Source organism: Centruroides sculpturatus, unplaced genomic scaffold (assembly GCF_000671375.1).
Source record: "Centruroides sculpturatus isolate CEXI.00-Female unplaced genomic scaffold, Cexi_2.0 scaffold334, whole genome shotgun sequence".
NCBI lineage: Eukaryota > Metazoa > Arthropoda > Arachnida > Scorpiones > Buthidae > Centruroides > Centruroides sculpturatus.
Window position 1 is genome coordinate 564313 of NW_019384688.1, and position 16359 is coordinate 580671.

General features: G+C 28.6%; 1 protein-coding gene across 1 annotated transcript in view; it reads right to left on the reverse strand.

Annotated features, from left to right (window-relative positions):
- Positions 1 to 10082: 10082 nt before the first annotated feature.
- The window catches only part of LOC111627095, an 88015-nt gene continuing 81738 nt past the window's right edge, over positions 10083 to 16359 (reverse strand). The window contains exon 15 of the mRNA XM_023370650.1: positions 10083 to 10557. Within this exon, the coding sequence (XP_023226418.1) occupies positions 10449 to 10557 (109 nt within the window). The 3' untranslated portion in view covers positions 10083 to 10448. The remainder of the gene's footprint in view (positions 10558 to 16359) is intronic.

Below are 16359 nucleotides of genomic sequence, written 5' to 3' on the forward strand. Positions count from 1 at the left end.
TAGTAGAAGTTATGAATGTTTGAACTTTTACATTGATACTACACTCTGTCTGTGTGTGTGCGTGCATACATACTTGTGTTAAAGGCATCAAGTTTAAATATTGGCATAAGCTGGAATTAGACAGTAACCAGACACACAAAATGCCTTACGTACTTTTCCAGCAAATTACTCTTTAATCATACTAATGTTTTCGGCTTTATTAATAAGCCTCTGTTAGGTTTTTTGAAATGAAATTCAATTCGGAACAATATTTAAAATTCTGTTAATTTTAGAATGATTTTACATTTTCCTTAAAAATATAAATGGGGTTATTGATCAAATTAGAAATAAAATAGAATAAAATATAAATTTAAAAATAATATACTAAAAACATGTACAAATAAGAATAAAAGTAAATAAAACTGAAATCATTTGAAGTGCTATGATGATATCATGTTTTGTACTGTGTTACGATTTTTTGCTGCTCTTCATTTCTGGGAATTATCAAATAGCAATCTATTATGCATGTAGATTGCTATTTGATAACATCTTAAACATTAGTTTGATTAAAGAGCAATTTGCTGGTAAAATACATAAGGTATTTTGTATCTCTCTATGCACCAAGTTTATGATAAAGAGATGATGGCGATCATGGTTGATTTTTAAAAAACCCTTCAAACTCATCTGAAGGTCATGTTACATTTTCTCAATATATTTTACATTTTTTCAAATTAATTAAACTTTTAGCAGAGTGCTTAATTAGCAAGAACTTCTTTGTCTCTCACAGTTTTCTCCTATTGCAAATAACATCGGACATCTCCTTTTCCTGAATGCCAATTCTCTCTTGCAAACATTTCACAGTTTTTAGTAATATGTTTTGTGGTATGTTTATACTATCTGTTCAAATTATCCCAATTGTATTTTCAAATGCTTACAACTTCTGATAACTGCATTTTTCTGAAAAAATGTTTTGGTAAAAATTTGTTTTTCATTTAGAATTAATATGTAATAAAAAGTGAGGGTTTTCATTTAAGAAAATGAAGTTGACCCCATTTTTACCAATTGTAGTGCCATGTATGGTGAAACTACTGAGTCTCTATACTGTATTGTAAGTCTGCCATTAAAATGTTTTTAGCTTTTTTCCATTTCTGTTCTCCCAACAATTTATAAAAATCTTTGGCAGGTGAAATTTACTAAACTTTTGAAATAAGTTATTTTGGAGTATCCCACATTTTATTTCAGCATACAAAGCAAAGTAAAAAGCATCATTATAAACTGCTGACTAAATATGCCTTTTCTCCGTCCATAATACAGGATATGGCCTGGAATTAGACTTTCTTAACAAATCAACAAAATTCTACATATTCTTTCATTTATTCAATATATGAAAATGAATATAGGAATTAATATAAAAAAAAATAAAAAGACTAAGACAATTTCAGAGAAATAACCTAATCATTATCTATGTTTTAAAGACAACTTGAAAGTGGTGGGTATGCTAATTTAAATTGCAATTACAAATCATCAAACAGCATTTCCATTTCTTTTGTCTAAAAATCACTAAGAGCATTTTTATAAAACACAAAACTCTTTGTATACTGCAGATGTAGTTTTCTACTGTCACAATTTTTCCCAAAACTACCAAAGACACATTCACATATATCTTGCCATTCTCTTCTGTTATTCATTTTTTTTATGTTCAATTCATTTTAATTGATATTATTAAACACTCCTGTTTGAATTTGTATCTTGAAAGCTAATAAATTTTTAAGATTATTTCCTATCAATATAATGATGTCATTATAAAGAACTATGATAATTTAAGACATATGATGTCATCCTAATAAGCTGTACACTCATAGCATTTTTTCATCACTGTAAATTGAATTTTGACAACTAAAAATAATACATATCCAAAACAATGGCTCTTGCTTGACTGTGCAATGCTGTACAGTAGACCCCCTACAATACTGTTGATAATTCCGTTTTATATGAATTCCATGTTGTACGAGTCACTTAGATTTTACAAAAAATACGTGAGCCATTCACAGCCTGGCACACATATTTCTAAAATCTAAATGACTCATACAAAATTGGTATGTAAGATAAAATCATTACAACTTTAATTTTCTTTCTTTAAAGTCTACAGTATAGAAATTCATCTTATATTAATTAATATTTGTATAAAATTTAAAACTTTTGAGTTATTAAATAATAATAATACATAATAAGGATAATTTTACTATTGCAAATAACCATGGCATCTCCAGTCTTGGATGCCAAGGTTATTTGTGTTTACTACAAGACATAAAGAAGGTAAAGATACTAAACCAGTAGTAGAAAAATGCAGAGGACTGACATTTATTCTGAAGAAATGCTTGCATAGATTCATCACCAACAGATAGCAAAATAGTATATTGGTTGCACAAGACTAAGGAAAGGTGGTTAGAGTTACAAGACCTACTGTTTTAATGGAGGAAGAAATTGGGGCCATAATGGACTCTGAGAGTTTATATCCTTACATAAAAATAAAATTCATGTTTTCAAGCACTAATGGAATTTATGCTCCTCCAGATCCCAGAATTAGTCAATTGTCCAAGGAGATGATAGAGTTAGCCAATTTAGTGTGCTATGAATCAGTTTTTAATTATAACAATCAGGTGTACAGACGTAAGAAAGGGGTCCCCATGGAGAATCCAGTATCAGAGTATCAAGATTGTTATGTGAACTGGTATAACAAAAAGTGGAGAAAAGTATTCATAATGATTTCAAGACAGATACCATGTATTTTAAAAGATATGCAGACAACATTTGTATCATTTGGAAAAATAACAAAATTAGTGAATTTCTAGATAAGGTTAATAGTAGCAAGGATGGGCTGAAACTGAAGATGGAATAAGAGTTCATTAAAGATACATTTTTTAGACATAAACTTCAAATTTAAAAGAGGAAATTCAGTCACTAATGTATATGTTAAAAATATACATGGCCCATTATAATCCTATCTAATTAGAATGACCCTTATCAATACAAACTGGCAGCATTCCAGGTCATCATTAGAAGATCAGGAATTAAGGATAAAAATTAAGGAAATGACCAAAACCCCGAGATACAATACTAGCATGATAACAAGACTGATTAGAAGTTATAAAGGAAGAAAACCAAAGACTCAAAACAGCAGACTCAATACAATCACAATTTATGTTTAACAATAACATGAACACTATGAAAGAAATGTCAGACCATAAAAGCTCTAAACTAATTTTCAAAAAGTGTCAAATATGTACAGTATATTGAGGAATGACAAAGATAAGTTAAGGAAAGAGGAGAAAACAGGTGTGTACAAGATACCTTATGAAAACATAGCATTTAGAAATAAAGAACTATATTGGAGTCACCAAAAGAAACTTTGGAGTTAAACTTAGAACATCAATACAGTGTAAAAAAGACCTTTGCAATACAATACTATCCCAGCTGTCAAAAGCTGAAGGCTCTATGGTAAAATGGGATGAGGCAAAGATAGTTAAGACTTTACACTCCCCAACATTGGCACTGAACACCAAAAAAATTGAAATGCTAATATATAAGAGCAGGCTAGAAGATAAATATATTAATGCAAAGAGATGCAGACTGTTTACCAACAGCATGGAAGTTCATTGTAAAAAGGAAGTTTCCTTATAGAAACTTCTACTTACTGCATTTATTATGATATATTTTTGTATCTAAAATTTACAATTCTAGTTTTATTTATTTTTATTTTATTTTATTTCACCTTTAAGTTGGAATTATTGGAAATAGATGTTATGTTTTTATTCAAATATTTGAAAGTCGATGTTCTAATATTCTGTATTTAGTGTATTCTATTTTGGAATAGCTTGAAACTGAAGTGCCAAAAATATGTTACCCGAGGATGGCCTATACATTAGACTGAAAGCATTAGTGTGTAAGCAAATAAATGTCTCAGCAGCCAAAGTGTTTAGTGGTAATTTTAGTACTTATTCTTTCTGCTGAGTGTGGGTTTGGTTGCATACAAAACTTTATTATATCACTTCATTTCTATTTTATTAATATATATCAAATCATTATTGATAAAGTTTGATAATAATAATATATTAATAAATGTTAAAATAAACTTAGAAAAAAATTAAATAAAAAATCATTTTAATGCAGATAATATCCAAGAAATCAAATATGAAAGTTAATCACTTGTCTCTTATTTGCTGTAGATAAGCTTCAGCAAATCTGTAGTTCAGATAGACATTTGCAAGCAAAGCAGAATGCACAAAAACAATTTATTTTCACACAAAGAATTTGATTCCTACTGCCATTTTGCAAAACAAGAACAGCAAAATTAACAATCATGCAGACTGCAGCAAACATCATTAAAGTAAGATGGCAGCTGATAACAGCAAATTTTTTAAGGCTTACCTTGTCCAGTTATTTTTCTGAAAATAAATTTTCAAAATTATTTCTAATACTTATGATATAATTAAAAAACATTCATTATTGGTGCAGTGTTTAAAATCCCTCTTTTATTTCCAGAAATTTGTTATTCCGATTAATGTGATTGTTTTTTTTACTAGCATCTTTTCACTTTCAAAAAATCAATATAGTAAAATGCAATTGCAATTTGCAAATTAAAAATTTGCCATAAAGAGCATCATTGCTGATTCAATATTCATTTGGCTTCCTGCTTTTTGTCAGCAATAATATTCTAAATTGATTAATTTATTTCTAATTATTTAATTTAATACAAGATGGTGTTTAATCGCCTACTTTTAATCCATATTACAAATATTTACAATTAATTAGCAATATTATAGATCAAATAAAAATCTAGCATTAATCACATTACTACTACAAAAATTTGTGATATCTAAAATTTCATCATTAATGACAAACATCAGTATGTCATTAAAAGCATCAATGTATTGCATGATTTCTTTTAATCTCACATGCATCATCCCTACAATAATTTTTAAATATCGATGCTGATCAATACATACAATTTGGAGCAGAATTATATGCCAGTGTAACTTTTTTTTTAATTTTTGAATTATTTAGAATAGATGGACAAAATTTTACATATCCTTTTATCATCATCTTCTAATGACACACACCACATATCATTCTGATCAATTAATCCAAATATAAGTTACATAAAATTAGTTATTTCACAGTGGTGCAAAATTATATGCCAGATATGTACAAATAAATTACTATGGTAAGAATAAACAAATTTTTAATGCATAATGCTGAAGGTAAGTGAATACTGCATTTTTCTTTATTTAAAAAGCAAAGTGTAAGTTGCAGCTTAAACTTTGAGCACATTTTTAACTATGCCTTGACGAAAGGTGCTAACTGATTTTGAAAAAAGTCAAACTGATAGTTTACACTCAAATGGCAAGTCAATAAGTGAAATATCTGCTACCATTCATTCTCTTTAAATGTCATTACAAATTACAACAATCCTGATGGTTATCACAGTAAGAAAAGAAGTAGAAAGTCTTCTTCACTTTCAAGCCTTGACAAAAAAAAATGATTTGACAAGCAGCTATTATTAAAAATATTACTGCAAACCAAATTCTGCTTTAAAATGGACCCTTGGAAGAGTGCTTCATTTATCTTCTCATCTATATATATAATTGAGATGGGTTGATAATAATAAGTGCAGAGCCCAAAGGTTAAGACCTTTGGGCTCTGCAACTAGTTTGTGACACCTTTGTAAAAATATTTGGTAGTTATTTGTCAGTGGCTTACCATGAGATTTGATGATTGGAAAGTTGTTTTCCATAAAAGTTTTAAACAAATACTAGAAATTACAAAAATAAACAGTTGAAAGTTGAAAATTTGGTACATAGTTAGAGTACATGATGAGAATGTACACTAAGAAGGAATTTTTGGAAATTCCTTATAGGGGGAAGGGTTAAGGATTATCCTGAAGAACTCTGCTTCTACTGTTCTATTTTAGATGCAGTTTTTTGCATTTTTACAGAAAATAAAACATATTTTTAGACCCAATTAAAAATTCTCTGATTAGCCTCGGAAGAGGGAGGACCCCTGGTGAAAACAGATAAGATCGACTATATAACTATAAAGGTTCTTACGCAAGGGTTTATCACACCAAATGATCAATCTAACACATTTTTAAAACTCTTTATTTCTCCACTGTACACAATTTAAAGAATTTTTAAAATGTGTTAGATTGGGCACTCAATATGATAAACTCTTACATACCTTTGTAAATATAAATCAAATACTATAATTTAATATAGTAGAGGGTTAGAAGTATGAAATAAACTAATAATCTTAATCTTTGCTGTTGTTATTTTTTGCCCAAGCAGGGTTCATCTGCTAGTCTAAAATATTCAAAACAGATACCCAACCCTGTCTGAAAGATCACCATAAGATAGCAAGAGTTTAATGGGCAAAGACAAAGATGAGTTGGACAGCTAAGTGATGAGAAATTGTTTTCAGTGACAAAAAATGTTCAACTTGGATGGCCCGGATGGGTATCAACACTACTGCCACATCATCAGAAAAGAAAAGCAAGATTATTTTAAATATATCCAAGGCCTGGGTCAGTAATAATTTGGAAAATTTGAAATTGTCTTCTAAATCAGTGGATGAATGCAACAGCATATCAGAAAGAGCCAACAGACCAACAGAACATATCCTTCCAATTGGCAAAAAATTGAAAGAGCAAAATGCAAATTATGACATGATGATGTTCCCATACATACTGCTTTAAGTGATGTCTGAAGCAAACAGTGGTTTGCATTGAACAACATCCATATAATTGACTAACCAGCACTCTCTCCTGACATAAACCCTATTAAAAATTTATAAGGCATCAAAATGATAGACAGTTCTAAACAGTTGGAGAGTTGAAATTAGCCATCACAAGAGAATGGCAGAAAATCAGTGTTAAAAGCCTGCAAAATTTAATTATTTCAATGCCAAAAAGTATATTTGCAATTATTTCCAAATACAGAAAATCAATTGATATATAAATATGTTTATTGTTTGAGATTCAGTGAATAAATAGAAGGTGACATATAATTTTGAACCACCTTGAAATGGCTGTTTTTGCATAATTAATGTTTGGATTAATCAATTAAGATAACATTTGGTGTAAGTCAGAAGATAATATTAAACAATTATGTAAAATTTTGTCCATCCACTCTAAATAATCCAAAAGATTTTTTTCAAAAATTACACTGGCTTGTAATTCTGTACCACACTGTATATAAAAACAGACAAAACACTTAAACCAGAATATATTATCTCAAATTAGCCCTTTTACAGTTTCATCTGCTTATAACAGACATCTTCAGGTATATATAATGCAGAACTGAACAGACAAATTAAAATCAAATATGCTTTTATGAACAAATTAAAAATTCAATTTGAGGAACTGAATTTGTAATTTATTTGTAATTTGAGGCAATATATGCTGGTTTAAGTGTATTTTCTGTGTTTAAGTGGTATATTCCAGTTTTAGAAGAGTAACTGATATATATAAAAGGTATTTAATGCTTATAACAGGAATTGCCAATGCTGATACAAGTTAGGAGATTAATTATTTTGTATGCTAAAAAGCACCATATTTTAAATACCTTTGAACTTTTCTCCTTGAAAGTGCATGCTATAGACAAACTATAAACTGACTCTAAGACCCTGGTTAACCTACCCCTTTACATGCTATTTCATTATAGCAAGTTTGCCAACAACACTGAGAAATATTAAATACGAAACCTGCTACTGGTGTAATTTTGCATGAAAATTACTGGTTAAAATTACCGAAACCTGTTACTGGTGTAATTTTTCGAAGTGTTCCGTTGAAATTTTTTCTCTACCTGAAGAAGAGCTATCTCGACAGCTTGAAAACGTTTGTGAAAGGAAGATTTTTTCACGCAAAATTACACCGGTAACAGGTTCCATATTTAGTATTTCATCCCTGGTGTCAGAGTGAAGTTAATTTACTTAACACTGAGAAAGCAATTTCCCAAATTTTTTGTTACCCATTTAAATTTGAAATTTCATTTCTTACATGTTATTAACAGTCAATGGGTTTTGTTGGATTTCCATTCATTTAACATTCAGAAGTTTTGACTGACTGGCAGATTTTAAATGTAAACTTTCAAATTGAAAAATAAAAATCAATACAAAATTTTGAAATTTTATGTTTTCATTGGTTAGAAAAATTCAATTCACTAATGTTGATTTCACCGGTTTAAATGTATGATCTTCGTAAGAGATTATTTTTGACATAACAGAACAGAGAGACATTCTTTTGCATCTACTATCTATATTGTAAGTATAATTCTTAAAATTTTGCATAAATATGTCTAAATATCATGTTTGTACAATTATATATGAATTTTCACTTATCTCTATTTATGTAAGATTAAAATGGCTTAGTTTAGTACTTTGAATTCTAGTAATGTATCGTCCATCTTAACTGTATTTTATAGACTAAGCAAACATGATTACAATTTTATTGTAATCATGTTTGCTTAGTCTATAAAATTTTACATTACCAAGTTTAACCAAGTTGTGTTCTAACAAAGATAATATTAAATGGACATGAGACAAAATATATTTGATTAATTATTAAATATCATGACAACCGTATAAACTTATAATTTGTATGTTTATATAGGTACTAAAAAAGAATAAATCATAACCAATTCCTGAGAATTTTAATACTGTATACCATTATATGTATGTGTATATGGTGGTGTTTCATATGTGTATAAACATTTGATAATCTTGCATCATTAGAACTGGTGCATCAGTAGATAAATGTATATATTTGTGTTTTCTTGATAATCTTCAGAAAATGTATAAAAAAAAAAAAATAGATCTGATTAGTTTGTTATGAAGTTTTAAGAGAATACAATGATCTGAGATGCAGTTCTGTTTTGTTCATCTAATGCAATTTGTGATTTAGATTTTGTTTTTCAAAACTCATTAACCATCACATTAAATTTTATTATATAAATATGTACTAAATGCTTCACATTGATTTTTCCCAATGTTATTTAAGTTAAAATGCTACATGAATGGTAACATAATGTGTGACAATCTCCATTAATATTTAATACTTTATTTTTATATTATGTTATTTAATCTATGTGATCTTCATATTGTGCATAATATTAAAATAATGTATTTTTTAAGTTTTGAATAAAATTTTATTTTGTTTTTGTTTTGCTTCATTTTTTTCTTTGTTAATGACTACAAGACAGCTATAAATAAATCATAGGTGAGATCCTGCTATTATCACATTGCTCTCTCTTTCTCTCTCTCTCTACATAGAGTATATAAAACCTATTCATAAATATGCATAAACTTCAACATTTATTATTAAAACATTAAAAATAACAAATATAATTAAAAAATTACACAAAATAAAATTTATAAATTAGACACACCAATGAACTCTAATCTAGGACATAATGAAATTACATTTTTATAAATATTCAAATTATGCCAATTTCTTTAAAATTTAATTTAAAAGATAGGAAAATTTTTGCTCAGCTGATAGCCCTTTCAGATCAGCTAGCTACTTTGATTAGGCTATTTGATATTAACTCAAGATCTAATAAATCAGCAAGTACATTTTTTAAGTGTAAATTTAAATTTCTCAAGAAACATCATGATTTTTTTGTGAATGAAATTAATTTATTTTGTTAATATGGTTAATAATTGTTTTTGACATCTTGAGTACAAAGATATAAAATTTATAGCAATATTAATTAATTGTGACAGCTGCATTTTCTTCTCAATACATATAAAATGGTACCAAATTTAACAACAATAAAGACAACAAAAATTTGCATCAAAATCCAATAAACATTTATTAAAATATTTTATGTTATTAAAATAAACAAAAACAGTAAAAAATATTGATATACTGTATAATGATTCAAATCTAAAGTAATTGTCTTTTTTCAATTTTCCTAAATAGATATTAGAATAAATATAATTTAAATTAAAAATTTAGAAAAGCATGTATATTTTAAATAATTTATACAAATTCCATGAAAACAAAATAACCAAAAATATATTCTTCAGAAAATTAAAATAATTGTTTAATGTTAAATTGATCACTAGTAATCTTATATGTAAACATTAAGGGAAATAACAGTAGTCTTTAGATAATAATATAACAGTTTCTACAATGCTGATAATTAATTGTTCAATGCCTGTAAAATATTTGCATATGAAAAAATGTCATACCAAACACAAAAATTGAAATTTAAAAAAAATCAACTGCATTTGACATAAAAAAAATATTTTAATTTTGCTATTTACTAGCAAAAGTAACAAAAGTAGCTCTTGTCTGACAAATATTTTATGCTAATTAATAGCCACTATACCTTCCTTTTGGTCTTGTAAACACATTACAGTTTTTGGAAATAAAAATAATAAAATTTTTTTTCACAATATGTTTTTAACTGTTAATAGATGATTCGCTCTCTCTGGTTATCAACTTCAATTGGATTTATATTTGCATGTGGCAAGGATTGGCAACTTACAGCCTGAATGCAGTTTTTATCCGGCCCATACCTGAAAACAAAAAAACTGAAATGTGGATATTTTAACGGTTGTATTTGTCTTTCAATAGGAAACAGAATGTGTAAAAACATTTCATGTTAGAACTTATATTTATAAATTTCGTAGCAGTTACTTCATAATTAAAACAATGTGTATGGTTCTTTTATAGGTACAATGCATATAAAATTGGATAAAAGCATTTTATTACCAATACTTTATTAATATTTAATTATTATAATATTAGATAAGTTTTCTGAAACTTTTTTCACACTGCTTTAAGTTATTCTTATTTCCTAAATTGTTCTAAAATAAAAATTTTAAACTTATTCTGACATAGTTATAATCATATCAATATCAGCAAGTGTTTGCATGATATCATGCCAAAATAAAAGTAACACAGTTTATATAATTTTAATCAGTATTTTTTATGACTACATCTATGAAAAAACAGGATTTTTTACATATGAAACAGCTCATAAAGCTTAGTAGTTATATAATTAATTTCTTTATAAAAGTGAATCTTATGGAAAATTCTAAATTATTCATGTTTGAAATAGTTTTGTACACTGAATGATTAACAATTAAATGATAAACTTAAAAAACAATGTATTGTATTAGAAAATTTAATTTGTAATATTTTTATGGCATCAAGTCTAAACATAATATTTTAAAGTATCATAATTTCATGAAGATAATCCATGGTGGCATATAATCTGCAGAAAATTGCTAGAACAGAAATGAAACTTTTGTGTAACAAATTCCATCATATATCCAATTTCCACGGAACAGTTGTTGAAAACCATGAGGTCCAAGATATTAGTATACAATTTAGAAAGTTTCATCTCAAACATTAAAAATTTTTGGGCTGCAATTTGAAAAAACTGTAGACCTGTAAATTCCCACTGTCATCCATCCATCTTTCCTTAATATTGAGAACAGGGTTAGATAGATGAAAGATGAGACCAGATATGGAAACTTAGAGCAGGAGGCCCTGATTAACTATATATGAAATTGCAATGCAAACTGAAAGTCATGTTATTTTAATTCAAAAGTTTTTCCCTGAACAGCACAACTCTATTGTTAAAGGAAAGTATAATGTACAGGGGCAAACCACTATTAATTTGAGGTGGAGAACATATATTTTAAATTAAAAACTTAAAAATTGTAGCCCAGCATTGTGATGATATCACAATAATTAATTGCTTGTTCTATTACACTTCATTTGTACAATTCAAATGTAATTATAAAATAAATAAAAACAAAATGCTGAGAAGAAATTTCCTAAACTTCACGTGTGGAAAATACAAATGACTATTACATGACAACATTTTTTTTTACCATATTTCATTACCATTTTACATATCAAATCATATTAATAAAATATATGATGATGATGATATACATTAGAGTAAAGCATTCAATAAATTCCACAATCATGGTATTGTATACACCAGCAGTTACCAACCTTCCTGACCTCATAAACCATTAAACTCACAATTCTGAATCCTGCAGACCACTATCACAAATTTTTTAATGATGAGAATTTGATACAGAATGAGCTGTTTTCTTTCATCCCTCTTCTGATATATAAAATGAAATTTTCAATGCAATGAGTACTGAATGATATTTACAAGAATGCAACATTTTAATCTTGGAATTGAAATTCCTACTTGCTCAGATTAAATGACTTGTAGATTCCAGCTTTCATTTTGTTTCATTCACTTTGTGTCAATTTATTCTAATGCAGTTGTAAAGTTTAGTAGACTTTATATTAGAAACTTTTCTATTATTGCCTTGTAAATTTATTAATTAAAAACAATGTTATTTTACTCTATTTTCTTTTCTGTTTACTTATTGTACTTTCTTGCAATTAAAGAAAGAAATATCTGAGAATTTACATAGTTGTTTCTCTTATGTTGTTTCCACTTCTTTAATTTTGTATTACTGTTGTTCCTTTTACATCGATGAATAACCTAATCAACAATTTCATTTTAATCATTTTATTTCATTTCATTTAAATTTATTGGTTGGTAGGAAAATAGTATTTTGTATCACTAATATGTTATTTGAGGAACTTGGGTAGGATAACAGTTTATGCTGGAATAAAGTGCAAAATTTAACCACAAGGAATAATGGTTGAATTGTTGAATGGCTCATCCCTACATACACAATTTTGATTTACAAGTGATTTTGAGGAATGAGATACATAAATTGGGGATTATACTTTAATGTTTCATATGAATATGCAATTTATACATACTGAACAAATATATTATTATTAACAACAGCTATATACATACTCTAGAATGTTTTCTGAATCTGCATTAATTTTATAGAGTCATGTAGCAATTATATTTATTTACTTCTATCCAATTGGTACATATTGTAACTTAAACTGCAATTGCCAAGTGTGTTTAGCTGTACAGCATATACAGGTTGGGTAAAAGTCCATAAAAACTCTAAAATATTCATAAAACATTGGAAGAATTATCTGAATGAAATGTGGTTTGTGTAGTAAATATTGTCAGCATGAAAGCTTTTGTTAATGGGGAAAAATTAGTTACAAAAATCACCAATAGTTGGCATTGACACACAAAAGAAATGCAAGCAAACAATGAAAATGACTTTCAATGTGTTTATTAGACAAGTAAGTGTTTGACATTGCCTCCTCCACAGGGTATAAAACAATTCAGCTACGTAACAATATCTGTAACTATAGAACATTGCAGGCATTGAGTTAGTGAGTGAGGGTCCAGATGGATGGTTGTTACCTCACAGTGAATAGCATTTTTCTATTCCAACAATGTGGAATGACCTGACTGAAACACTTGGAACATTAAATACCAAAATCAGAAATCATATTCAAAATCATTTTCATTGTTGTTTACATTTCTTTTGTGTGTCAAAGCCATCTATTGATATTTTTTGGAACTAATTTTTTCTAGTCAACAAAAATTCCTGCCTGTGCTGATAATACTTAATCAAACCATGTTTCATTCTAATAATTCTTTCATTTTTTATGAATGGTTAAAATTTTTGCAGATTTTTTCCCACCATATTTTACACTCATTGACAAAAAAGTTGTGCACCCAGATAGAATTACACAATTTCTGAAAAATTCAGTACATAGCTATGTCCCAGAGGTATGTAAATGATTATGGTTGTGGTCTGATTGTACTCCAGATAATGTTCCCAGAGTGCCCTAAAACTGTTACATCAATTTTATAGCACTCTGCAAAGTTTGCAAAGGTTTACTGTATTCAGAATTTTCAAGGCATCTATTGTTTGAAGATCTTTAAATGCTAGACATGCATATTTGATCAGTCAAAGACATTATGCACAGTTGACAATGTTTGAGAAAAATTGGGCTAAGGGAAACAGGGTAACCACTTTGATGGACTGCTTGCCATCTGAGCCATTCTGACTTCTGTTTGAGACAATATAAGAGCAAACATAAAGCAAGCAGATTCTGAATGCTACAGATAGACCACCAGAACAAAGGCATGTCTGATTATGGGATAAGCATGAGCATCTGCAAACAGAATCCTATATTATTTAGTAAACCATCTTCAGAGTGTCATTGTCCATCATCCAGAGATAGGTGGAAGTCATGCTATGGAACTCTCTCTCTTCCTATACCATTGGCAGGCAATTAGCAGAAGCAAATTTGCATGCACAGCTACTGTTACAAATGCAGCCATTAGTACCTCAACATCATCAGCTTTGTTTGCAGTGGAATGCCATGACAAAGATGCATGCACTGTTATAGATGGCAGAATATCATCTTTAGCAAGAAATCTCAGTTTTGTTTGAGAATGGTTTACCATCATGTTAAGTGTATGGAAGACCACTGGTAAGTACTGCCTTTTATTGTTGAGCAGCACTGTCTCCAACGCTGGATGAACAAATTGAAGTACAATTTACTTCCCTATATACTTTATTTACATTAATATTTAGCTCATCTGATTTCTATCTATTTAGTGTTGCCAAGTTTCTTGTACAAAAAAGGACAACATTGACAAACATTGTGCAATGGAGAACTTTTACAATTTATGGTTAGTCAATAAATATTTATAGAATATTAAATAGACAATAAATAAAATTTTAATCTTAATATTACAATTATTACCACTGTTGTAAATGCCACCCTAATTAAATCCTTAAATTTTATCTTCTATTTGCTGTCCAATTAATAGTAGTAGTGTCTTTCTCTTTCTGTTACTGTAATGAGTGATAACAACAAGCCCATTACTTTAGAATAAGAAAATAAAATATTGGAACATCATCTGCTAATAATATTTCAGAGATCATAAAGTAAAATTTAAAAAAATAAACAACATTTTACTCAAAAAAAAAGGACATCATTTACATAAGGAGGATGAGAAGAGGATACAGTTCAATCGAGAACAGTTGATGACAACCCTTTGTAAATAGATTATTTAAAAAGCCAAAAAATTTATTGTTGGAAAGAAATTTGTCAAACAAAGATGATAGCAACAATAGATAGTCATTTTACATAGTTTCTAAAATTATTTCAAAATGTCATTGGACAAAATGTATTGATATTAGGAAAACTACATTTTTAAAAATAAAGATAATTTCTGAAACATACAGTCTGCTTTTACATCTCATTCTGAGAACTCTTTGAATGACTCATATAAAATTACTAAAAAGTTTTAAACAAAAATATTAACAAAATCTGTAAAGTAAAATTTAATAATTGATAGTTCTTTATCTGCTTTGTTTAAGCAGATAAAAAGCATCTAGAAGATTGATCTTATTTGACAGCTCTGTACTTATTTTTGTGATTTCAATGTCTTGGAGAAAGTTAACTATGCATTTTTTTGGCAAAAAATATACTTTTGTAGTTCAGATTATGTCCTGATCATAAGGTTGGATGAGTGATGTATTGGGTAGCAAACACATTTTTTTTAATGCAAATTAAAATACTTGTCTCTTGTTGCACTGCACAATTGTCAACAAACAGAAGGATCTTAAGGGTCTGGTCTCACTCCAGCAACCAACCAGTTGTTAAAAATTGCTGCTGTCATCCAATGTTATTAGGATGATAAACAGCTGATAATGCTTTCACTCCCATAAAACAGTGACACTTTTAGCTTTCTTTCTATCACTATCAAGTCCTCTTCCTCTCCTGCCATGCTTACACAACACATGACCATCAGATGCTCTTTGGAAATCTTACTTATTCAAAAATGAACAAGCACAAGGCTGTATGTTCAGGCACAGCACAAAAATAAAAGCCAATTTCATCAGCATTATAAACTTTGCAAGGTGGAAATTCAGGGAAGGAGCTTATGCCACTCTTCTGTGAAGCAATATTTTCTGAAGAGAAATCTCTAACTTTTCCTTCTTTATGTGTTCTTTTATAAACAACTAGCTTACCCGTCGCGCATTGCTGCGATCTCAGAAGAAAGGAAATTCAAGCAAACTCGTTATGATAAAATTCAATTTACATTTTATCATTTTTATTGAAACTTATTATTATTATTGATTTTCATCGGAAAAACATTTCAAAGTGTCGTTTCAATTCTATTTATTGGAGTGCTTGTGGATACACGATATTTTTTGTTTTTCTGTCTGGTGCGTACACGAATAAATCAGAAGGATTTCTGACGCGTGAGCCGGCCACATACAGTTCTCCATGCCAGAAGCACTGTTTCTCCAAATTTAGCCCATACACTTGCAGCGATTGTCAGAAGCGCGATATTTCCCAATTTTATATATATATTTTTTAATCCTTTATAATTTTAATTATTTAATTGCTCCTTCGTCGTTTTCAGAATCTCCATTTTC